Below are 24,009 nucleotides of genomic sequence, written 5' to 3'. Positions count from 1 at the left end.
ACTGACAACAAGCCGTGGCTCTCTGGTAGGGGACAATTCCCAGCCCAACCTGGAGAGGCCGTCGGGGATCGAACCAGAGACCTTTCGCATGCAAGGCAGATGCTCTACCCCTGAGCTATTGACCTTGTCTTGTCATAGGAAGCTGCCTTCTGCTAAGTAACAGCTTTAACCCGAAGATGGGGTTGCTTTTAAATGAATGTTACCATTGAGATAGAGCTGAGGAGTTGAAGTCCACAACGTCTGGAGGGCAGCACATTGGTAAAAAAAAAGAGGTAAAGGTAAAGGACCCCTGACAGTTAAGTCCAGTCACAGATGGCTCTGGGGTAGTGCTGTGTTAACCGGACCAATGGCCTGTCTTGGTGTAAGACAGATTCTTTAAAGGGTGCTTGTCAATAGGCCTCTTGCCTGGTCTTCTGTGGCAAGTAAGGGTTGCCATTTGGTGGGCCAGAAGCAGTTCTTTTAAATTATCACATACACACACATTCCTTTGGGGCCATTGAGGATTAGCAAAATTAATGTGTGGTCAGCAGAGGCTGGTTTAAAACACTCTCACACAGAATTATTACTCTCACACACTCTCACACAGAATTATCACACAGAATACCAAGAACTGACTTAGTTGGTCTTTAAGGTGCTACTGGAAGGAATTTGTTTTGTTTTGACAGAATTATTAAATATTAGTAACTTTGGGCAAATTGGAATGGTTGCTGTGGGGATAGAACATGCAGATTCACCATTTTTGTTCTGAGGCGGTGTTTGGGTTTGAGGACAAACACTTTTCCCAAAATCTTTCAGTCAGAAAGATCTTTGCAGGCAGAAGTCTGCAGCCAACAAAGAAATGTTTGCATGGGTGACTGGCTGTTAAGTACCATGATAAAGCAGTGTGTCTTGTTTTGCCTGAAAGGCTTGAAATGTCTTTGGGTCCAAAAGAGCTCAGCTTAGTTTCATCTCTGGTATAATGCACGTGTATCTGATATACGGTATGTGTTTATCTAGATGTAGCTTGCATAGACCTGGGAGTCCTGCGTATTGTTATATGACTATGTGTCTGGCCGGCTAAACCAGGTGAGGGTAGCCAAGGTGTCTCAAACCCTCAGTGAGTTAGGGACTTGCCCTGCAAGTGAAGACAAGCTCAGGCGGATGAACGGACAAGACCAATAGTGGGCCCAGTGGTCAAGAAGGTGGTTTCTGAACATGAGGGGCAGATGAGGCTCATCAACTTGGGAAGGTAGCCCATCTAGGAGAAGGAAAACTGGTCTTAAACCTCTGCTGCCTTGTGGCTATACTCCTTCATGAGAAAGGATTTGGGAGTAAACCCCAGGGAAAAGTCTGTACCCACTGCCTTGTGGGACATCTTCAGTTAAAGCATCCATGACAAGTGGCCAACCAACCTCTGCTTGAAAACCTCCAAGGAAGGAGAGTCCACAACCTTCCCAGGGAGACCATTCCACTTTAAAGCAGTCCAAGTTCATGGCTGACACTACACCCTATGGGAACGATTCCACGGTTTATTTATGCAGTGTTGGTCCCAAATCTTCTAACATTTCAGCTTCCTCAGGCTCTGAATAGCCTGCCTTGCACTGCCTACAAAAGGAGGTTGCGTTAGTACGGTAAATTGTAACAGCTTTCTGTCTTTCGTTCTCATTAGAATGCTTAATTCCACAGTGTCTTAGAATTGCATCAGATGTGAATACTGGTCATTTATCATAATAAAGGGATTGATTGATTGATTGATTGATTGCATCAGATGAAATGGAGCCCAGTTAACAAAAAGGATGCCCCATAATAAACTTGTTAGATTTCAAGGTATAGCAAAACTCTCTGGAAATGTCTTCAGAATCGTTGCTATTCTGAGTACTGTATTTTAGCAACAGTTAAGTCGCTGGGAACTGAATTTACACTCTGCATCAGCATGGTGTCCTCCCAGACGCCTCTGAAATTTAACTTCCATCATCCCTGGCCATTGGCCTTGCTGGCTCATGAGAGTTGGAGTCCAACAAGATTTGGAGGGTGTTGATTCTATCTGCAGAGGAGTGAGCAGGTAGTACATTGGAATCTATTGACTGAACTCAGAGTCCCTTAGCATTAGGAGAAATTGGGATAAATGTCCCTCCCTGTGCACTGTTCCAAATTGTGTTAATCCTCACCCATGTTCCCTTCTCTGTCATTTCTTTCTTGTTCCAGTGCCTGGTTTTATGACTGCTTGCAGAGTGGGGAGGAGATGCCTGGCTGTTAAATCTGGTCAAAAGTCATAAAGGGAGCCTTGTCTTCAGATTAAAAAAAAGAACAGAAAAGAATAAACCCCAATCAATAATTGTGCTTTGGGGCCAGATCTTGCAGTCACGCTGTGGAACTTCAGCCTCTGATCAACACATTAACTCTGTGCCGATGGTGTCAGCCAGGAAGTCGAGCAGCTCAGATTGCGGGATTCTCTTAGCCAGGTCTATTCACTTTGCAGAAATCAATAATAATAATAAAATCACTGCAGATGAACCTCGTGGTGCAGCACGTCAGTTTCATAAAGGCAGCTGAGGACCATGGCGCTTGGTGGATGCGGCTCCTCAGTTGGGACATTTCCTCCCCTGAGACGATGCCAGGTGAACCTGGCAGGATCCAATCTCTTGAACCCTGTGCAACCACAGCTAAGCATCTAATGCAGCAGCTGCCTGTCTGGGATACCACCAGGGAAGGGGTCACTAACCCCTGGCCCTCCAGATGTTGCTGAACTGCCAATCTTAGCAATTCGTGCTGCTCAGTGTTCAGGGATGATGGGCATTAGGAACATTGGAAGAACATAGAAAGCTGCCTGGTGCCAAGCCAGACTTACCTTAATCATGAACGTTTATTTCAATGGGTCTGCTCTAAATTTGATTAAGGTAAGATGCAGCCCAGGGGTGGAAAGGAGAAACAGAAAAACCAAAACCTGCCGATATATCCCTCCTTTTCTGACACATAGTTGGATCATAGAGATGGAAGAGACCCTGAGGATCATCTAGTCCAACCTGAATATGCAGCTGTCCCATATGCAGATCGAACCTGGCGTTATCAGTACCATACTCTATGCTTGAAAGGCATGAAGCATTGTTGGGGAAGGACTGTAGCTCATTGGTAGAGCATTTGATTTGCATGTGGAAGGTCCCAGGTTGAATCCCCAGCACCTCCAGGTGGGAAAGGGAATTTCCCCTGTCTGCTGCCAGTCAGTGTAAACAATACTGAGCTAGATAGACATAGGAAGACTTCTACCATTTCAGACCATTGTCTGTCTAGCTCAGTATTGTCAACACTGACTGGCAGCAGCTCCCCAGGTTTGGGACAGGGTTCTGCTCCAGACCTACCTGGAGATTCCAGTGAATGAACCTGGGACCTTCCGAATGCAAAGCAAATGAGCAGTGTTGTTGCCCAAAACATTTGGAGATTTTTGGCCAATTAGCCAGTCAATCAAATGTTGCACCCCTAGAAAATATTCAACCTTGATGGGTTTGAAGGTATAGATATTTGGGGTGTAGATGTTGATACGTTCCGGCTTTTCTTTAAAGGTAAGTCCTATCATGTGAGCATAGGGGTCTCTTAGGTCCAGAGGCAGAACTTAAATCATTCTAGGTTGGATTTTTTTTTTAAGTTACCTCATTTGAGAGCGCTTGCTTTTGAAACGATAAACCAAATGTGGCAGTAGTTGTCCTGCTTCGTTTGTCTTCTCCTTTGTGATGCTGATGTGGCCTCGTTGGGTCGCTTGCAGGCATAACTGATGTGCTTCCATTTGACATTTTTGTCTCTGTCTCAAGAGGCTGCCATTTATTTTTTATTTATTTATTTTTATTAAAGATTTTGTTGATTTACAAAAGTGTGCAATGTCTTGTGTTTTTTTCCCCCATGTAACATTTTTACAAATCAGTTTCATTTGTTGAGACATTAGAAAGAAAAGGGGGAAAGAGGTGAAGGGAGGGAAAGATGGGTGGGGGTGGGGTCGGGTGGCGATGTTTCTATTTACTTTATGTAGGGTTTGGTGTCAGCGTTGCTTGTGCAGGTACTTTGCTGTTCCGTCTGTGGTGAGAGAGGTTGGGGTTGGCCTAGGGTGTGGTTATTCATTTGTGGTTGGCTGTGGTGACCTTTGTTTTCATGTATGAGTGGGGTGGGTGGGTGGGTGGGTGGGTGTTTTGGATCAGGTTAGCCATATTGATTTGTATGCTGTTGGTGGATTTTTGTCGTTGGGCTGTGTATGTGATAAAGGGGAGCCATACCGGGGTGAAGATGTCTTCTATTTGTCCCCCATGTCAGTTTCAGTTTATTGGTTAATATTTCTAGTAGGGCTGTTTCCCATACTATTTGGTACCATTGGTCCATGCTTACTCCTGACAGGTCTCTCCAGTGTCTGGCTACGATGCTTCTGGCTGCTAAAAGTAGGTGGGTTATGAGTTCTTTGTGGTGTAAGTGGGCATTATTGTCTTGGAAGATGTTTAGTAAGGCCAATTCTGGGATGATTTCTAATACTTGCTTGGTTATTTTACTTATTTCTCGTATGGTTGTTGTCCAGAATGGTTGGAATTGGGGGCACTCCCACCACATGTGGAGATATGTGCCTGTGGACATGCACCCTCTCCAGCATTTTGGTGAGGTTCCTGGGCATATTAGCGCTAGTTTTCTTGGTGTTAGGTACCACCTGTAGGTGAGTTTCAGAGTGAGTTCTTTTCTTTTCGTTGATATGGATTTAAAGAGGGGTTTAGACCACATTTTGGTCCATTGAGTGTGGTTAATCTCATAGCCTATGTCATCCTCCCATTGTTTTTTGATTGCGTCTAGGGAGTTCGTCGGGTTTTGTAGTAGTATTTTGTATATTACCCTGTGTGTTCATCTTGGAATCTTGCAACCAAAGTCCCTGTCTCCCTGATTCTTTAGGGCAAATGGGATGGTGCCCTGCCTGCCTGCCGCCTTGCTTACGTCCCCAGTCCGGGAGGGTGACACTACCTGCCAGCTTCCCCCTCCTTCGTCTCAGTGTGGCTTTTGTGGAACTCAGCAGGGAGGAGGAAGATGGATGCTAAATGAGAATTAGTAGCCTCCACTTGTCATTGGCTCTAGCACCACCTGCTGTTGGGCTCCCTGTCTTCCGCCCTACCAGTCACAATGGTCACCAGCCACCCCTGCCTGACTCATGTTTTTGGATATAGAACTCAGAAAGGCTTGGTCTGGTTAGGTTTGGCTATCTTTTGGTAGGTTTGGTGATTCCCAAAGTGGGCAGTACCTGGGGGCGGTGGAATTACCTAGGGGGCACTGAAGCAAGGGGGCAGCAGGGGGCTGCTGCAGGTGTATATGACTATCCGACTTCAAAAAGCTGACACCAGTGGATCATGTTCATGTTTTGTTGAATTAATTAAGCTAAATAGTTGTAACCGGATTTTGGAAAAAATGTGCAATTAAGTGTTACTGTTTTGAATTGTATTCTGTTGTTATCTTCCTTAGTGGGCCATACAAACCGCTATTCTGAATAATGCCTTTTATAGGGTAGAGTATGCAGGCACTGGGGATGAGTTTATGAAACCAAGGGGGCATTGACCTGGAAAAGTCCAGGGAGCCACTTATTTAATGGGAGATAAGAAGCATCACATAAGGGCTTTAAATTACTGTTGACTGCTGGAAATCAGCCTTGGGACATGGTGGGGAGATTGTGCAGGGCTGCAATTCTCAGCACCCTTAACAAACTGCAGTTCCCAGGATTCTTTGGGGGAAGCCGTGTGCTTTAAATGTATAGTGCCTATGCAACCTGAGGTTACAGCTGCACCATGTATTTAAGGCACATGGCTTCCCCCAGAGAATCCTGGGAACTGTAGTTTGTTAGGGAGCTAGAAAGAAATCGCTGCCGGCTTGCATAACACAGAAGACTTTGGGCCAAGAGCGTGGAGTTTATCCTGTTTTATTGCCATACCACTGTCCTTTCTAAAGCTACTGAATATTTTAATATTGTTGTGTAAGTTAGGGTTGCCACATTTCAAACAGTTGGAAGTTGTTGAGCTGCTGCTTCTTTTGCCAAAGTTGTTGAGCTTTTTGTAGTTTTGCCCAAAGTTTTTGAGCTATTCTTGAGGAATAACTCAAAAAATGACTGCCGACATATGTTGCCATGCGTCCAGATTTCCCCGGACATTTTGGCGATTTCCGCTTGGACACTGCTTCTGAATGCAGTATTACGGATATGTCCAGGAAATTCCTGGAGAAATTTGAAGCTCTTTGCACTTTAACCTAATTTGCACTTTGCTACCTTTCCAAAGTTGTACTTCTCTTAGTTTTGTAAGAGAAGTTCTCTTTCAAAAAAAAAAAAAGGTGTACAAGCATAATGTGTGTGTTGGGGGAAAGCGTGCATGAAAACAACATAGAAAAAATGGATTACAGTTAGGAGAAATCCCTTGCAAAGATGCGTAAATCAGGAGGAAATGGAACAAAAACGCTGGCAAATTTTCATTAGAAATTACACACACACACACCCCGCAAAAAAAATAAACACACAAACTGATGTGAAAATGTGGCAAGCTGAATTTCAGACGGTTAAACAGAGAAATTAAAACCGGTCTACCCATTCTTACTGGGATGTAAACAGAGAAAAAACTTAACATGCATTCCAAAATATCCCCACCCAAAAAATAATAATTCCCCCCTACATACTCTCACACACAGAAAAACCATAACCATTGAGCCATATATTTTCTGTGGTGTACTGATGACTGGACTAAGGTGCTGTCTTCTATCTAATAATTATACATTTCCTTGCAGATTTTCTCTGTCATTGGTTACTACAGCAACTGTATAGTGATAGCTCAGCTGAAGAGCTGTCTGGTTGATTTATGGCTCAAAAGACATCCCCCCCCCCAATCCCTTCCCTCTCATTGGAACATTCCTTGCGCTTGTATTCTTGCCCCACTGCGGGTGCCATGGCAACTTATTAAGGGGGGGGTCACCTGAGGCTGCTGCATTTTCTCCTGGTGAGTAAGGCAAGAGCTGCTGTTGCTCAGACTTTGTTACTACAGCATCTTGCACCGTGTATCTCTGCGCACACATCACACACCTGTGAGTGAGCAGAGCGTAAATGTGTACATATTAAATCTCCCATTTCTGGACTGTGAACTTTTCCATCTTGCAGAGGAAAGCTGAACTAAGGGAAGATGGCTGATTTTTTTGTACACTAACGGTTTCTGTATATTTAGCATTGCATGCGGAATTTCATAGTACAGGGTTGCCCGGTGTTATTTTTATCCAAGGCTGGATAGGAAGGGAAAAGGTTTAGATAATATAGATGTTAGGGCAGGCTGGTTCGTGTTCTCTCTCTCTCTCTCTCTCTCTCTCTCTCTCTCTCACACACACACACACACACACACACACACACACAGCACTAAGCAATGGCTTGTATGTCAGCCATATTTATTACCTATAGCTGCCGGCCTCTGCACAATAGACAATAACAAAATTATTGTTGTTCGTAATTATTATTTGTACATATTTGCTTATTTATTTGGTTTCTTGCCTTCTAATTTTTAAAATGCAATATTAAGAACAGTTAAAACAAATTACAGTCAAGAGAATAAGTTGGGAAATGTATATTCCTCGCTGTTGAAGGCCAGAATCGAAGGTTTCATCTTCAGTATGTGGTGGAAACCACAGAATGAAGGTGCCAGGTATATCTCTGTATGAGGGGTGGGATTGTGCAGTTTAGGGGGCTGCCACACAGAATGCACCTTTCCAGGTGGCCTCCCCACCCCCTCCATCATTCTGAACGTAAAACGGCATTAAACAGAACATTGAAATGTTCAGCTTTGTTTATCGTTGCGATGCTAGCTACGAGAAAAGAATCTTAACATCTGTAATTTCAATCCAGATAGACCATCAGCTGCACAGTTAACTCTCTCACATCCAACATACTTTTTCTTGAATATCTTAGCATTGATAGGAATTTAAAAAATAAAATAAATCACAACCATCAGACTTTGCAAATGGAATTTTTTAAATTAACTGTAGAAGGAACCTCCACCCCAAGGGTTTTTTTTATACCAGGAGCATAATTAAACAAAGTGCACCAGTTTCTGAGATTCAGGACAGGCCCCAGCAATCACATAAAATCCAGTTATCTTTCCTCTGTCTCCCATCCCAGTAAGCATCATTCAACCAACGGAGAGGCATAACTCTGGATTGTATTCAATGGTACATGTATATTATTAAATCTGTGAAATGAACCCCGTGTTCACAGACTTGATTTTAAGTTTAGAAAATAACTACTGTACATAGAAAAAGGACACGGGTGGTGCTGTGGGTTAAACGACAGAGCCTAGGAGTTGCCGATCAGAAGGTCAGCGGTTCGAATACCCGCTACCTCAAAGTGCAAGTAGATAAATAGGTACCGCTCCGGCGGGAAGGTAAACGGCGTTTCCATGCGCTGCTCTGGTTTGCCAGAAGCGGCTTAGTCCTTGGCCCTCTTTACGGGCTTCCCAGAAGAGGCATCTGGTTGGCAAAGCCGGCCTACCCATGAGGCAGGGTGAAGTGCCCGCTTCAGGCGGTGGAAGTGCAAGAGGCAGTGTTCTGCCCGTCCCACTACTTCTGCCACCAAGAGGGAAGCATACAGCATTGCCAGTCATTTTTCCCACCCCCAGGAAGAGAAGCCAAGCAAGGGGCAATGCTTTGAGAAGTGCCCTGGTTCCCGCTGGCAAGAGCTGGGGCATGGCGGCAGTGGAAATGGACAGGAGGGGAGGAAGGAGGTGGCAATTCGAGTTTCACCTCAGGTGGTGAAACACGACAGGCTGGCTGCCCCTGCTGGTTTTTTTGTTGGTTTGTCTTTTAAGTGCTGAAAGAGGGCGGGGGGGGGAGAGAGAGAAAGAGGAAGAATAAGCACAAAAATACAAGAAGAAATAAATGTATAGGGTGGTGCTGTGGGTTAAACCGCAGAGCCTAGGGCTTGCCGATCAAAAGGTCGGCAGTTCGAATCCCTGTGACGGGGTGAGCTCCCGTTGCTGAGTCCCTGCTCCTGCCAACCTAGCAGTTCGAAAGCACGTCAAAGTGCAAGTAGATAAATAGGTACCGCTCCGGCGGGAAGGTAAACGGCGTTTCCGTGTGCTGCTCTGGTTCACCAGAAGCGACTTAGTCATGCTGGCCACATGACCCGGAAGCTGTACGGCCAATAAAGCGAGATGAGCGCCGCAACCCCAGGGTCGGCCACGACTGGACCTAATGGTCAGGGGTCCCTTTACCTTTACCTTTACCTTTACCTTTACCAAATATAATCAGTTACATTTCCATACATTATTTTATAGATATTTAAATGATATTATTGTCCTAATACATATATGATTATTAGTAACCTGCTGTATTCTGTATAAACTCGTTCCAAATGTTATCCAAAATCCACATCTTTTTTCCTTTTTTCTTTTTAAGCGTATTTTTTATTAAAGATTTCCTGATTTGCAAAAGTATGTGCAATGTCTCTTTTTTCAAGTTACATTTCCTACAGATCAGTTTCATTTATTGAGACAGCAACGTCTACGTCTTTAAGCAATCTGTTCATATGTTACAAGTGTTGTCACATCATGAATCCATTGATTAAAGGGGATCAATACCTTTATTCTTCCAATTCATCAATACCAGTCTCTTGCAGGCCGCCCCTGCTGGTTGGCGACTGTGAGAACAGTATGCTGGACTAGATGGGCCATTGTTCTGATCCGGCAGGCTCTTCTTATGCTACTAAATAGTGTGTAGAACACATGGGCACTGCAAGCAAGGATGTGCTTTATTCATTTGTAATAAATTATGCAACCCAGGAGCAATCGGCTGCAAATGTAGAAGCTTGGAATAGTGTTGAGCAAGAATCCTTGGATGAATCGTCGCATAGGGATTGGGTGACCCAAGCGTGGTCCATGAGTCAGCGCATATCATTCGCTGAACTTGATCTGACCTGCTTTGCCAGCAGGGGTGCATATCAAGACTCAGTGCGCCAGGAAAGGGAGAGATTTAATGATGGGATGGAGAAAGAATTGCAAAACCCCTTTTCGCTTTAAGAGATTTGACTGCTTGTTTGGATAGATTCCACAGGGAGAGTTACATTCCCTGGGCCGTCTGTAACATGAAGGCGATTTGAGTGTCAGACAAAATAAAACCGAGGAAATGCCTGCAACCTCTCCAGCTTTGTGTGTTGCCGTGGCAATTTATGACCTTTGCAATACTGTAAGAGGAAAAGCAGGAACTGCTAGCTAGGAGCTAAATAAAAGTTGCCATGTGCAAAACACAATACAAGAAGATCTCTCAAAATAAAGATGATAAATTCCCACTGTCAGAGGTTAGCAAAAAAATTTATCTTTTTCTAAAAGGTTTTGAATCTGGAGTTGAAATTATTGATTGAATTCAGTCTGAGGAAGGAAAGAAGGAAAGTGGGCCATGAAGGGGGGGGGGAAGCAACATAAGGGAACGATGCTAGCATTTCAATTAGTCTTTCTAAATTCTTTGCCCATTGTTAATGTTAATGCGAAGAGGAAGTGGCTTCAATGGGACAGCAGAGGCCAGATACACCAATTTTGAAAAACTTCCACAACGGGACAGGGATGAAGCCGGGGGGTGGGGGGGGCTGGGCGTAGGTATGTTCCTTTCATCAAATCAAAGTATTAACAGTATAATATAACATCAGTGTACATATTGAGATTATGTGCATTCTAACCAATACTGGACGCAGCTCCCACTTACAGTGGTACCTCGGGTTAAGAACTTAATTCATTCCGGATGTCTTAACCTGAAAATGTTCTTAACCTGAAGCACCACTTTAGCTAATGGGGCCTCCTGCTGCTGCCACGCCGCTGGATCACAATTTCTGTTCTCATTCTGAAGCAAAGTTCTTAACCCGAGGTACTATTTCTGGGTTAGCAGAGTCTGTAACCTGAAGTGTATGTAACCTGAAGCATATGTAACCCGAGGTACCACTTTATAAAGCTAAATAGAACTGAAATGGCAACAAAAGCAGAACTTCATAGTAAGCTCATTCACATGTTCCACTGAATACAGGTAGAACTCGTCTTTGCAAATCTAGGAGTGTTTGTGTTTAGGAGTATAAGCTTGTCAATATGTACGCCTCAACTATTGTATGCACAAAAACATACAACTTTGAATGTTATATGTGAATATGAGTTTACAGGTCAACTATTTGTGTACACAGGACAGGATGGTGGTGATTACGGTAATTCGTGGAGAACTAGGCTGTCATTGGCTACCAACCACAATGGCTGTGCTTTGCCTTCACAGTCTGCAGCAGAAATGCTTCTGAATACCAGTTGCTGGAGAGCGAAGGACAGGAGGGTGTTTTTGTGCTGGAATCCTGCTTGCTAGTTTTCCACAGTCATTTGGTCAGCCCTTGTGAGAACAGGATGCTGGACTGTTGGGTGCCTGATCCAGCAGGCTGTTGTTCTTATGGGGCTATGATTCATGGTCACAGGAAGAATGTACGGTATTTGCTTGTGTGTTGAGTCTCTTCCTTCTCTGTCTCCCAGGTCATCAGCAGCAAGGGAGGAAAAAAGAAGGTTTGATCCTTTGTTTTTGTTTTTGTGGCGGAAGAAAAGGGGAAATGGCATTGATGCTGCTCAGCCGACATCTAACGAGTTCGTTGCAACAGAACTCTAGGATTATTGCAGCTGGTAAGTGGTGGGAAAAGCACATGAAACAGAATGGAGATATTGGTAGAGTTCCACAGCTCAAGGCAGTGGCTTATATTAGTCCTGTGATGAGTATCTCCCCCATGTTTCCCCCCTTCCTCCCACCAGTCTTCATTTATTTATGGAAAAAATAAATCACATTTGGAAATTACTAGAAGGGAGGGGAAATATCATTGAAATTCGGGGGGGGGGGCTTGCCTTGTACCACATTCACACCAGACATTTAAAGCACCATGATATTACTTTAAACAAGCATTGCTTTCCCCAAAGAATTTTGGGAGCTGTAGTTTGTTAAGGGTGCTGAGAGTTGTTAGGAGGCCCTAATCCCCCTCCCAGAGTTTCAGTTCCCAGAGTGCTTTAACAGTCAGTCCCTCTTTCCAGGGAACTATGGGAATTGTATCTCAGTGAGGGGAACATAGGGCTCTCCTAGCGACTCTCAGCACCCTTAACAAGCTACAGCTCCCAGAGGTATTTGAGGGAAGCCGTGACTGTTTAATGTGGCATCATAGCGCTCTCAATGTATGGGGTGAATGTGGCCTCAGTATAAGGCAGATTCCCATGTTCCTTACAAAACATCTTTCCGTGAGCAAAACCAGCCAGGATCCAAAATCTTCCCTTTCTGTTCTGGCCTTTCAAGAGGCTTTTAAATTTCTCTCGGCTGGGAAAGGGCTGGGGTTGTCTGGTACAAACAGCCTCCTTCTGCATCTTGTTTATCCTCTGGAGCTTCTCGTGTTACTCTTCAAGCATCCAATAAATAGGATTCATCTCCCAGAACATTGCACAAGAATTGTTTACTTGCTACGCAGTTCCCATTGGCTTCACCTCCTGCTCTGTGAAGATTCCTGTTAGCAAAACTGCAATCTGAATTTGGGCATGTTTTCACCACGCGCCAGAATTTTGGTGAGAAGGTAGATTGGCTCTACAAAAATATCATAGAGGCAGATATATGTCCTGCATTGTATACCCACAAAGTCTAATACATTTGGAGGGCCACAGATTCCCCATTCTTTAATCTAGTTCATTGTTGCTAGTGGTTTTTTAGCATCTCAATGAGAGGTTTTACACATCACCTGCTATCTGAATGACCTTTTTGTTTTGTAACTGGAGATGACACGGATTGAGCCTGGGAACTTCAGCATGGAAATAATGTGCTCTGTCATCTGCACAATGAAATAGAGGAAAGAGCATAGGAATCTGCCTCATTCTGAGCTGGTCCATCTAGCTCAGTATTGTCTACACTGACTGGCAGCAACTCTCCAGGATTTCAGGCAGGACATTCCTAATTGTTCCTGGAAATTCTGGGGATTGAACCTGGGACCTTCTGCATGCAAATCGGATGCTCTGCCACTAAGCTACAGCTTTTCCGACCAGCAGGAATGCTCATGAATCCTCTATTGCCATCCCATCAACTCAGCTGATCAATGTTCAGCGGCTTCACTGCCACACGTGCAATGCAGTCAGATCAATCAAGCTCTGATCAATAAATTAAATCAGCTAAAGTTTTGGCTGGTTTCATCACTGGAGGGCATACTTGTTAATCTTTTTCTTGGGGAGGCGAGGCTATTTTTGGTCCTAGTGTGTCAGCTCAGTTTGGACAGATGGGGCTTCTAGCCATGCTTGGTAGCCTTTGCTTATTAAATTATGTCAGAGGTTTCCACCAGTGTCTCAGAAAAGGCATTCAGACTGGTTTTTGATAGAAGACCACTTTATTTCACTGCAATGGATTTGTTAAATAGATATGTACACTCAGGGCGGCGAGTCCCGTTTCACCACTTGAGTTGATACCAGAAGTGCCACCTTGCCCTGCTGCTACCACCAAACTGCCCACCACCAAGATCTTGCCCTAAATGGACACAATCTTGCCTGAAATCTGCACTGATGATGGCTGTGCTTCTCTGCCGCTGGTGGAGGCAGCAGGTGCCCCCTGGAGAGCTTCTGCCACCTGAGGCAGCAGCCTGGTTCTGCCCAATGCCTGGGCCGGCCCTATATACAATGCAATTCTATGCATATTACCCAGAAGGGAGTCCTATTGTGCCCCTTAAACCTTTAAAAAAATGACTTTAAATTGGTTAACTTTATATTCCTTGCAGGGCACAGAGGAATCAGTCAAGCTGCAGCAAAAATCGATGTGGAGTTTGACTATGATGGGCCCCTCATGAAGACAGAAGTCCCCGGCCCAAGATCCAGGGTAAACTGATGCCATTTTTCAAGCCCCGTGTTATTGTCCTGGTTTGAACGCAGGGATGGGGGAGAATTCGATTCAGTTTGCATTTAAACTATCACAATCACATTTTTCAAAACAAAATGAGAATTGAAAGGCGGCCATGCTTCCAAATTTGCACTTCTACAAATTTGGTGATGCTGTTTTCCACCCAGTGTTCGCAAAAATACATCTATTAGGGGAAGGTGTGCATATAAAAATGAACATATTTGAGAAAATAACATACAGATGTGTGTTAGGAGAAATTGCTTGCAGAGAGGTGTTCCTTCATTTAAAGTGCATACCAAAACGTGCTGGTGAGGAGAAATTTGCGCTAGAATACTGAACAATTCTCATGAGGTTTTTAAAAAGGGAAACCCAAACGGCCACAGAAATGTGAAGACCCGAATTTAGGATTTGAAAAATGTGAAACCAACAGAAACTGAAATTGACGGACCTATCAATCCCAGTTGATACGTCACACTAAGCCATACAATAGCTTAGTGGAAGGTGTGCAGACTCCAGAAGGAGAGAGTGCAGCCAATTAGTTCTTCAGCTGAGCTGAACTGAGCCATGGTTTGGCTTATAGTGTCGCCAGCACCCAGGCTCACACTTCAGCTCTTTCTAGACTAACCAAGGTTGCCCTGTGGTTTGAAGATCCAAACCACAAGCCCTGTTCAGACAACATGCTAAGCCAAACCATGACTTAGCTCAGTGTTTCTATCCAAAATATCATCCTGCTTAAGCTGCTAGTTATATTCATAATATTCTTTATCTCTTTCCTTCCAGGAATTAATGAAACAGTTGAACAGAATTCAGGTAATTTATCCTGTTTTTAGTGTAAAAATGTAAATATTTTGCCCCCAAACCTCTTACCTGCAGAGCCTTATAAGAATACTAGGCAGCAAATCAGCTGTGGATGGGTAGGCAACCCTCCTTGCAAATGGGGGGGGAGGGCATTCAATACTTCTTTGAGAAGCTGGCCATATTGATTTTCAAGGGGGGAAATGGCCCAGAGTCCCCGGCTTGGAAGACACTGCAGATTAGGGGGCCCTTGTCCTTATCTCTCCCACCCGCCTCTCCGTGGGCCACATTTGACCAGTTGTCAGAGCCTCCGAACTCTCCGTCGCCTGGCATCACAATGATGTCAGGTGGGCTGTTTTTGCCTGCAGGGTTTGAAATCAAACCACATGGGCAAAAAGCCCAGGGCTTTTTGCAAACCCCAGCAATCAGCTGATGCAAGCAAACCCTCTTTTGGCTCGGCTTTCTTTACCTGCCAACATAGATGACATCAGGTAGAGGGCAGGTATGTGTGTGGCTTGGCCCACACAGCCTTAGGGACCAAATGGAGAAACCTGGCCAGTCTTCTTAGGCCTGGGAGCTGGAGTTTTCCTTATTTGGATTCATTTTTTTTTTTATTTAGAGCGTTTGCACCCTGCTCTTCAGCTAAAAAGCCTTTCAGAGCAGCTAACAGACCATCAGTTAAGACAAGACAGCCCCTACCTGGAGATTTACAATCTATTTTTTTTAAAAAGGCACAAAAGGGATAGGGAGGGGAGAGGGGAAAAACAAACTCAGTTTTCCTGATACTATGCTGAGGAGCAGCTTGCTGTGTGCGCATGTGACCATTTTCAAGTAGGACGCTGGTACAGGACCCCAGTCTGGATCAAGGGTGCACTGCTTTTTATTCAGAATAAAAAGTGGCTGCTTCAAGCACAATCGAAAAAGCATGAATAAAGAGTGTTGTGTGTTGATTAGCCCTTAACTTCAGGGCTCTGCCAGGGAGAAAGCAGGCAGACCGGGGACAGTGTTGTGGCCTCAAGTCTTTTTTAAAACCAGAGGCAACCCCCCTCCTCCTCCTGTGCTAAATGGCCTGAATGATCTTTCCCTCGGTGGGGAGTGGAGCAGTCTAGGCCACTTCTTTCCCTCCCTTCCTTCCAGAATGCAGAAGCCGTGCACTTTTTCTGCAACTACGAAGAAAGCCGCGGAAACTACCTTGTCGACGTTGACGGGAACCGAATGCTGGATCTCTACTCTCAGATATCTTCCATCCCAATAGGTAAGCCAAGAGGATGTTCTCTTGTGGGGGGGGGCATGAAACTCCCTTCTGGGAGGTGTGGGGTTGCCTGCTGTCTTAAAAACAAACAAACAGTTGAGCCATTTTTGCAAGGTGGAGTTGTAAAACTCCATTGACAGCGAAACAGAACCTCCTTGTACAGTGGCACTCTACCTCTGAAGAAAAACTGCTGGGGCAAATAACAGGGTGGCTGCTTCATGCCCTCCTTGTGGTCTTTCTGGAGGCATCTGACTAGTCACATTTGTTATTGTGGTTAGTGTCCAACTGGGACCAGGGTTCAAATCCTCACTTGACCATGAAGTTCACTGGGTGACCTTGGGCCAGCAACTCACACTCAGGTTAACCTACTTCACGGGGTTGTTGTGAGGGTTAAGTGAGGAGCGTGGGAGAACCATATAGGTCACCTTGAGCACCTTGGAGAAAAGGATGGGGAATAAATGCAATAAACAACAAACAAACAGGAGGCTGGACTGGGCAGACTCTGCACTGGTCCTGCAATGCAAGTTTAGCATTCTTCTTTCCGTGTTGTGAGTCCTAAATTTGAGCAATTGTTGGCCCGAAATGCACGTTCTGGTCTAGAGCCAGGGTTGTCATTGAGCAAGGCACTAGGAGGAACTTTCCAAACTCCGAAGAAAGTAGGTTAGCCTTTACGTAAGACTTCCAAACAGAACTGAATAGCTACAGAAGTGGAACTGGCTAGGCCTCCAAGCTCCTGAAGGGCAGGAATGCAGATTAATGACCACAAGAGTGTGCCATTTTATTTTGGCTAGCTGCTGTGTAGTTTCTATGTCTGAGCTGTTTCAACAATACACCAACGTCAGAAGAGACCAGCTGGCCCACAAGCTGTCAACGAAATATTTGAGGTTGTGAAAACGGGGCTTGTGACGCTGAGCTTGCAAACTCTTGATTGTGTAGAACTTAATGGGTCACTTGCTGTTGGCTAAGCTGCTGTGATTTGACGGAATGTTCAAAACACTCAACCTGTTCAGGGTAAGCAATCATGTCATTAGTAGAATGTGACAAACCAGTCGCATGGCTTTAGGATCGTTGCCAGAATAATTGGTGCACACACAACTTTTGGAGACTTTGCAGGTGGTCACTGCAGTGCTTTTAGTTGTAGTTAGTTATTCCAGTATCAGTGATTCTGAAACCAGTTTGGGGGGGCATTTAAAAGAGGAGCATGGAGAGTATGGACTGGGCCTCCTACTGAAGGTGGGTGCTGGCAAGTCCCATAATCACAGTCACTGCTCTTTGTCTTTGGGCTTCAATAGGGTGGCTAAAGTGTACCTTTCAGGAAGAAGCATTTGAATTTGTTGCTGTCCACTGTAAAGGTAAAGGTAAAGGACCCGTGACCATCAGGTCCAGTCGTGACCGACTCTGGGGTTGCGGCACTCATCTCGTTTTATTGGCCGGCGTACAGCTTCTGGGTCATGTGGCCAGCATGACTAAGCCGCTTCTGGCGAAGCAGAGCAGCGCACGGAAACGCCGTTTACCTTCCCGCCGGAGCGGTACCTATTTATCTACTTGAACTTTGATGTGCTTTCGAACTGCTAGGTTGGCAGGAGCTGTCCGCTGTACTGATTCCTAAATCATGCTCTTTCCCTCCATGCCCTGTTCGTCCTTAGAGGCGCTCTATTTTCTTCCAGCTTTAGGGACAGATGTCCCAGTGAGCTACCCTAGAAGTAGCTACTGTCCTTGTGAAATGAAAATTCACAATAGCACTCTGTCAAATAACAGAGCAGTTAAGGCCAGGCAGTGATCCATTTTGCATGCATCACTAAGCCAAACAATGGCTTTGACTGAATGAGTAAGTGTTGCAGAGGGTTGGACTAGATGACCCTTGGGTCTCTTCCAGTTCTATGATTCTGTGGTGCACAGTGCAAAAATTGTGGCTGCTTGGCTCCTCCCCTGTTCCCACAGTCACTGCACTACCTGGAGTTAAGCCATGGTTTGGCTTAGGGTTACATGCATAACCATGGCTTAGCTCTCTTGCTCCAAATAAGCCACAAGCTGCAATCAAATTTGCTCCAGGAACAGAAAAACTGGGGGAGGAGTGAAATGGCTGTTATTTCCTCCCTGGGTGCCAGCACACTTGCTTGCTCACACATAGCCATGGTTTATCTTAGCATTATGTGCAAACCAGGCCAACATTCGTGTTGATTTCCTGTGGTTTCTGTTCCTCGCGTTCAAATGACAACATAAATGAGAAAAAGGAAGTGAGCTAGAATGTGGTCATCAACAGCTCCCAGACTCATTGAAGCCATTGGAAATTCTCTCTCTGTTTTGTTTTAGGTTACAGCCATCCAGCTCTAATAAAACTCCTCCAGCAGCCCCGGAATCTGGTAAGGCGCTTCTTTCACCCAAGTCACTGAAGCAACTCCTACCCATGTTGAGATTTTTTTAATTTGTTGATAAGCATCGCACAATATTGCCTGAATTTTACTTCTTTCCCCTCTGGTTTTGGAAACTGCATGCTGGAGTTTGCTTCTGGAAGGTGGCTAGGTTTTCCAATTTTCTAGGAGTTGGAGAAACATCTCTTATGGGGCCATTTCTGGCTCTCAACCACCACCACCCAGACCCACCTCTTAAGTTTCTTCCTCTACTTTCCCATTGTCCCCTTCTGCTTTTCTTTGCTACAGATAGTGCCCATCTGTTTGGGCTTCCTTGGAATCAAACCTGGAGCCTTCAGATCTGTGGCTCTCTGCCCCTTATGGGTGAGCCACTCAACCAGAGGTTCATCAGGCAAATCCCAAACCATATTTTTGTGTGAATCAGACTGTACTTTTATTATAAGAAAGAGAGAGAGAGAGAGAGAGAGAGAGAGAGAGAAATGGATGGGTAGGAATAAGATGAAAGGGGAAACTCAGGGGAAGGGAGGAAGAAGACAGGTGCAGATGTTAAAAAATGTAAAATACATAGGAATATAGGAACCTGTCTGTCTTATACTGAAATCAAACTATTGGTGCACCTAGCTCAGTGTTGCTACACTGACTGGAAGCAGCTCTCCAGGGTTTCAGACCAGGGGGTTATTCCCAATCCTATCTGGAGATGCCAGGGATTGAACCTGCGACCTTCTGCATGCAAGGCAGAGGCTCTACAAATGAGCCTAAGAGCCTTCCCTTTACAAACATAGGGAACTGTTTTGGACTTCAGTTCCCATCGTCCCCCCCCCCCCTAGCCAGTACCTCCTTTTTGTAGTCCAAAGCACCTGGAGGGCATGAGGTTGGTAAAGCCTGTGCTGTTCAGTGCTGACTTCAAGCTTTTCATCTTGTTTTCCAGAGTACCTTTGTCAACAGGCCTGCGCTGGGGATTCTTCCCCCAGAGAACTTTGCTGAAAGGCTAAAGGAATCGTTGCTTTCGGTACGTTTTGCGTTGCAGAGAAATGGCCCCAGCATGGATGGTTTGGGAAGTTTCATTGCACAGCAGCCAACCTCCTGGTGTGGTTTTTAATTTCCTTTTGTAGTGTGAATGGTTCAGGTTCAACCCTCCTGGCTCCATGTCCTCTGCATGAGCCATGTCCCTCACTGGTTCTTCTTCACACCTTGAGTGTTTTTGCCTGACTGGAATATGTCATTGAACTCTGATGTCTTTTCCTTGCCTGGATGGGGAACAGAGGGGAGATGTGTCAGTGTGTGCAGAAATCCGCCTACTGTACAAAATTAAAATGTACCTGTGTTGCTCCACCCACTTTTGCCTCTGGCCCCACCCACCACTCCCATGTGGCCCTCAGAAGGTTACCCATAAGAGAATGTGGCACTCAGTGTGAAGAGGGTTCCCCACCCCGGCTTAAATCAGCACAGATTGTACCTCAAAATTCTGTTTGGGGAGCCAAGCTGTCCCACCGTACTGCCACCTCCCAACATTTCCATCTTGCAGTGCCAAAAAGTAAAATATGTAACAAAAAGCCAAGCCATTCTGGAAACCCAGGCGATCACAACACTATGATGAAGGCTTTAGGTGTGTTTAGCACTACACAGTGGTAAGGCCATGAGGAAAATGGCCCCTCTAGGGCTCCTGTGCATGTGCCTCTATGGCACAAGCCATAGAGCACAGAGACGGGACAAATGTAAGTTAAGCCGAATATTCAGTTCTGCTTCTGAATCAAATTTATGGAAATTGTGGAAGTGGAGTCAGTTGCTCAGGGAAAGTTAATAGGTCACTGGTGGTGGTGGTGCCTAAAGGGAAGAATATGCCCAGGATATGTACTTCCTTGAAAGTCTCTTGTGTTGTGCCTTTTGAGATTAAATGTCACTGTGACTTTTTTTTGCTCTCTCCCCATTTACAGGTGGCTCCTAAGGGTCTATCTCAGGTTATAACCATGTCCTGTGGATCTTGCTCAAATGAAAATGCCTTCAAAACCATATTCATGTGGTACAGGGTGAGTAAAACATAGGAGACAATCTCAAAATCCTACAATCTGCAGGTGAGGCCTTGTTGGTGGTGCTGTCAGCGTGGGCTGCTTGGTTGGCATTGACCCATGGCAGGGCCTTTTCAGTGGTGGCTCCCCAGTTCAGTAATCTCCTTCCTGGAGAGGTGCATCTGCCACTATCTTCAGGTGGGATTCAGTCCGATGTCAGCAAATTCAAGTTGAGCAGTTACAGTTGGTTAGGAGGTCTTGCACTACAGACCCACTCTCCCAAAAGGTCAGACATTTTATATAAGAAAAACTCACTGGAAAGATTGGGGCAACGCTTGCTTTGACACAATGTCATCTACCCTTCCTGCAAACAAATCAGGATGAATACTCAATAAACAGGCCATCTGGAAACGCCCCATAGAAATTGATGCTGGAATATTTTTCCATCTCTGGAAGTTTAATAGGAAGCCCATTTGTTTTCCAGAGCAAAGAAAGGGGGCACAACAGTGTTACCAAGGAAGAGCTGGAAACATGCATGATCAACCAGGTAAGAGAGCCGTATCTGAGTCACCTGGTGGAGATTTGCAGATTCTTGGATGCAAAATAAGCATGTGGAACCTAGAGGCAGCAAGATCCCCGTTAGCATCATGGTCAGCCTGTCAGATTAAGACCAGAGAGAGACTCGGGTTCAAAGCTTCAGGCAGCCATAAATGTCACCTTGAATGAGTCACCCTTATCATAGCCCACCTGACAGAGTTATTGGGAGGCTAAGACAGGTATAGGATGGTGGGGGGAGAGAACTTTCCTTACCACCCTGAGCCCCTGGTATGGAAGGACACAAACGTTTTGCAGTTTTACTCTTTTTGTTCTTCTGTCTTGCTTTCATTGTAATCGAAAAGCACCTAGAATACTGGAGAGATGAGGAATAGGTTATTTCAACAAAGGTCCCCTCCTTCTAAGCCTGGTCGGTTGCATAACAATGCCTGGAGCTTCAGTACAGGGCTTGATGCTGCCACCTAGAGAGGCTACTGAATTATGCAACCAGTATTATGAGAGTGCCTGAATTCATAACCTTGCTGGAGCAAGTCCTTCCAGTCCAGCATCCCATTTTCATAGTGGCCCACCAGTTGGAAACCCACAAAGAGGACCTGATCACAAGAGGGCTCTCCCCCTTCTGTGGCTTTCAGCAACTGGTATTCAGACGCATCACTGCCTACGACCTTGGAGACAAGAATGTAACCATGTAGCTATTGATAAGCCTTATCCATGAATTTGTCCAGTCACCTTTCAAAGCTATCCAAGTTGGTGGCCATCCCCGCCTCCTGTGGCAGTGAGTTCCACAGTTTAACTATGTTCTACATGAAGAAGACCTTCCTTTTATCTGTACTGAATCTTCCAACATTCAGCTTCATTGGATATCCCTGAGTTTTCGTGTTAAGAGAGAGGGAGAAAAACTGCTCTCCATGTCAGACATAATTTTATGAATTTCTGTCATGTCGACTCCGACTTGCTATTCCTCCCGACTATAAAGTCCCAGATACTGCCACCTTCCTTCACAGAAGAGTCACTTCACCCCATCAATCATTTGGTTAGCCCTTTTCCCTACCTTGAATTAAAGCACATGCCATAACTTTAGTTCTACAACACGCGAATGAATTCAGACGCTCTATCACCCTAGCACAGCAAACATGCTTTAAAAGAGAGAACCTGACTTTTTGTGGTTTGGAAAGTGACAGGGAAATGCGTTGAAAAGTGTGGGATGGACAAGTAGCTAACAGGAAGGCAAATGAACACCCTGCAAGCAAACTGGGTCAAATGCTTTTTTTTTTTTTTTAATAATAATTTTTATTGATTTTACAACATAAACAAAAAACAAACAAACATAATGCGACTTCCCCAAACCTCCCCTTCACTGCATCCAAATTTCAAAATTTTTAGCAATTCTTCATCCCATTTTTATATTTAATTCTCTTTAAAAAAAGTTTCTGCTTTATAAATTTCGATTTATAGCTGTAATTCTTAGTGTCCAATCCCCTGACATCTTAACATTCCGAAATTTTACAACAATTTTTAAGATAGATTTTAAATTTTTTCCAGTCCTCCTCCACTGTCTCTTTCCTCTGGTCACGGATTCTGACTGGGTCAAATGCTTGTTGCTGTACGACATCCTAGGGATAAGAAGGAACGTTCAATAAAGACCGGATGTCATCTGACTTCTGAATAAACTTTGTGCCAGTGGATCAGGATGAATGCTCAGCAAATAAGTTTCTTGTTTTGATTCCAGCCCCCCGGTTGTCCAGAGTACAGTATGCTTTCCTTTATGGGTGGATTTCACGGGAGAACTATGGGTAAGGAAAAGTGTTTAGATGTGTGCTTTTGGGGGAGGCAGGGAAGAGTTTGGGGCCACTTGAACCTCTGCATTGTGTGGTATCCTTCTCCCTACTTTGTCTGGAGGATGGGGGTAGCAGTGCAGAAGAGAGGGCTACGAGATGTCATTTTGCCATGGCCCCCCTCAAAACAAACAGCAGCCTTGGCAGTCAGGTAACATCAATGCCATGCAGTTGAAAGAGGCCTGTGGTGATAGAATGAATGCTACTGACAAGCTAGTTGGATAGGCGGGTGGGTGGGTGCATGGCATTTTTTATAATGATAATAATAATTTATAATAATAATTTATTATTTCTACCCTGTCCATCTGGTTGGGTTTTCCCAGCCATTCTGGGCGGCTCCCAACAGAATATTAAAAATAGAATCAAACATTAAAAACTTCCCAAATACGCTCCTGCACGTTAAAAATAAATCCTCTCAAGTAGAAAACTAGCAAAGCAGTATAAATTTTCCTGCTGCACTACTTTTCTTCTTGTGGGGAGCTTCTTTACACAAGAAGGAGGTACTAAAAATGAGGCTCTTTCACACCTGCAATTAGAGCGGTACAGTCCATTCTCTTCATCTCATTCTGAGGCAGGGTAGCATAATGGGATCGATAGATGGACTGTGGGTGAGTGGCGTGGGTGCCACATCTTGAATGTTTTATATTATATAACTGTTACTTTTGAAGCTTAGCTGCCAGGAATGTATTCTAAGAAAACCAGAAAGGAGAAAAACTGCTTTAAAAAAATAAACGAGTCAATGTGTTGGTGTTGCCCCTTCCTGCAGGCTGCTTAGCTGCCACGCATTCCAAAGCCATCCACAAACTAGACATCCCTTCCTTTGACTGGCCCATCGCTCCCTTTCCAAGGCTGAAGTATCCTCTGGAAGACTTTGTGAGAGAAAATCAACAAGAAGAGGCCCGCTGCCTAGAAGAGGTGAGATCTTGGTCATGAAATTCTACTCATATATTGATTCAGAGCAGAACTCCAATGTGTAGTTAGCTGAGTAAAAAATTAAACACATTGCAGGATTCCCCAAAAATAGACCAGAGGCAATTAATATTTCATCCAACAGCAGAGCTTTACTGCTGCTACTGAAGGCAAATGAACATAATGGTCACAAATCCAATACATTCAGGATTGGCACTGCCCATAAGAAATCAAGCTGCAGCAGACTTAAACTTACAATAACTTATACTAAGTCCCTCAACACTATATACAGAACACCACACCAGAAGGAAGAGAGATAGAAAGATAAAGTGAAGCCCAGGCTCCTTCTGGCCTTACTTTTATAGTCAGCGTGACCTTGACAGAAAGAGATAAGAGAACCAGTTTAAACCAACTGT

At 44.7% G+C, this 24,009-nt stretch overlaps 1 protein-coding gene across 2 annotated transcripts in view; it reads left to right on the top strand.

Annotated features, from left to right (window-relative positions):
- The window catches only part of ABAT (4-aminobutyrate aminotransferase), a 40,570-nt gene that overhangs the window by 5,277 nt on the left and 11,284 nt on the right, over positions 1-24,009 (top strand). The window contains exons 2-12 of one of the 2 annotated variants that reach the window (XM_081840299.1): positions 1,912-2,041; positions 11,499-11,642; positions 13,751-13,848; positions 14,650-14,679; positions 15,802-15,919; positions 18,230-18,279; positions 19,217-19,297; positions 20,223-20,315; positions 20,779-20,841; positions 22,579-22,642; positions 23,451-23,599. In XM_081840299.1, coding sequence (XP_081696425.1) covers positions 11,573-11,642; positions 13,751-13,848; positions 14,650-14,679; positions 15,802-15,919; positions 18,230-18,279; positions 19,217-19,297; positions 20,223-20,315; positions 20,779-20,841; positions 22,579-22,642; positions 23,451-23,599 — 816 coding nt within the window. In that variant the 5' untranslated portion in view covers positions 1,912-2,041; positions 11,499-11,572. The remainder of the gene's footprint in view (positions 1-1,911; positions 2,042-11,498; positions 11,643-13,750; positions 13,849-14,649; positions 14,680-15,801; positions 15,920-18,229; positions 18,280-19,216; positions 19,298-20,222; positions 20,316-20,778; positions 20,842-22,578; positions 22,643-23,450; positions 23,600-24,009) is intronic. The other variant, XM_081840298.1, reaches the window with a different exon arrangement.

The sequence above is a fragment of the Podarcis erhardii genome (genome assembly GCF_964252035.2).
Source record: "Podarcis erhardii genome assembly, chromosome: 14".
In the NCBI taxonomy this organism is placed as follows: Eukaryota; Metazoa; Chordata; class Lepidosauria; order Squamata; family Lacertidae; genus Podarcis; species Podarcis erhardii.
Note: the sequence above shows the minus strand (reverse complement) of the source record. Positions and strands in the feature narration are given on the sequence as shown.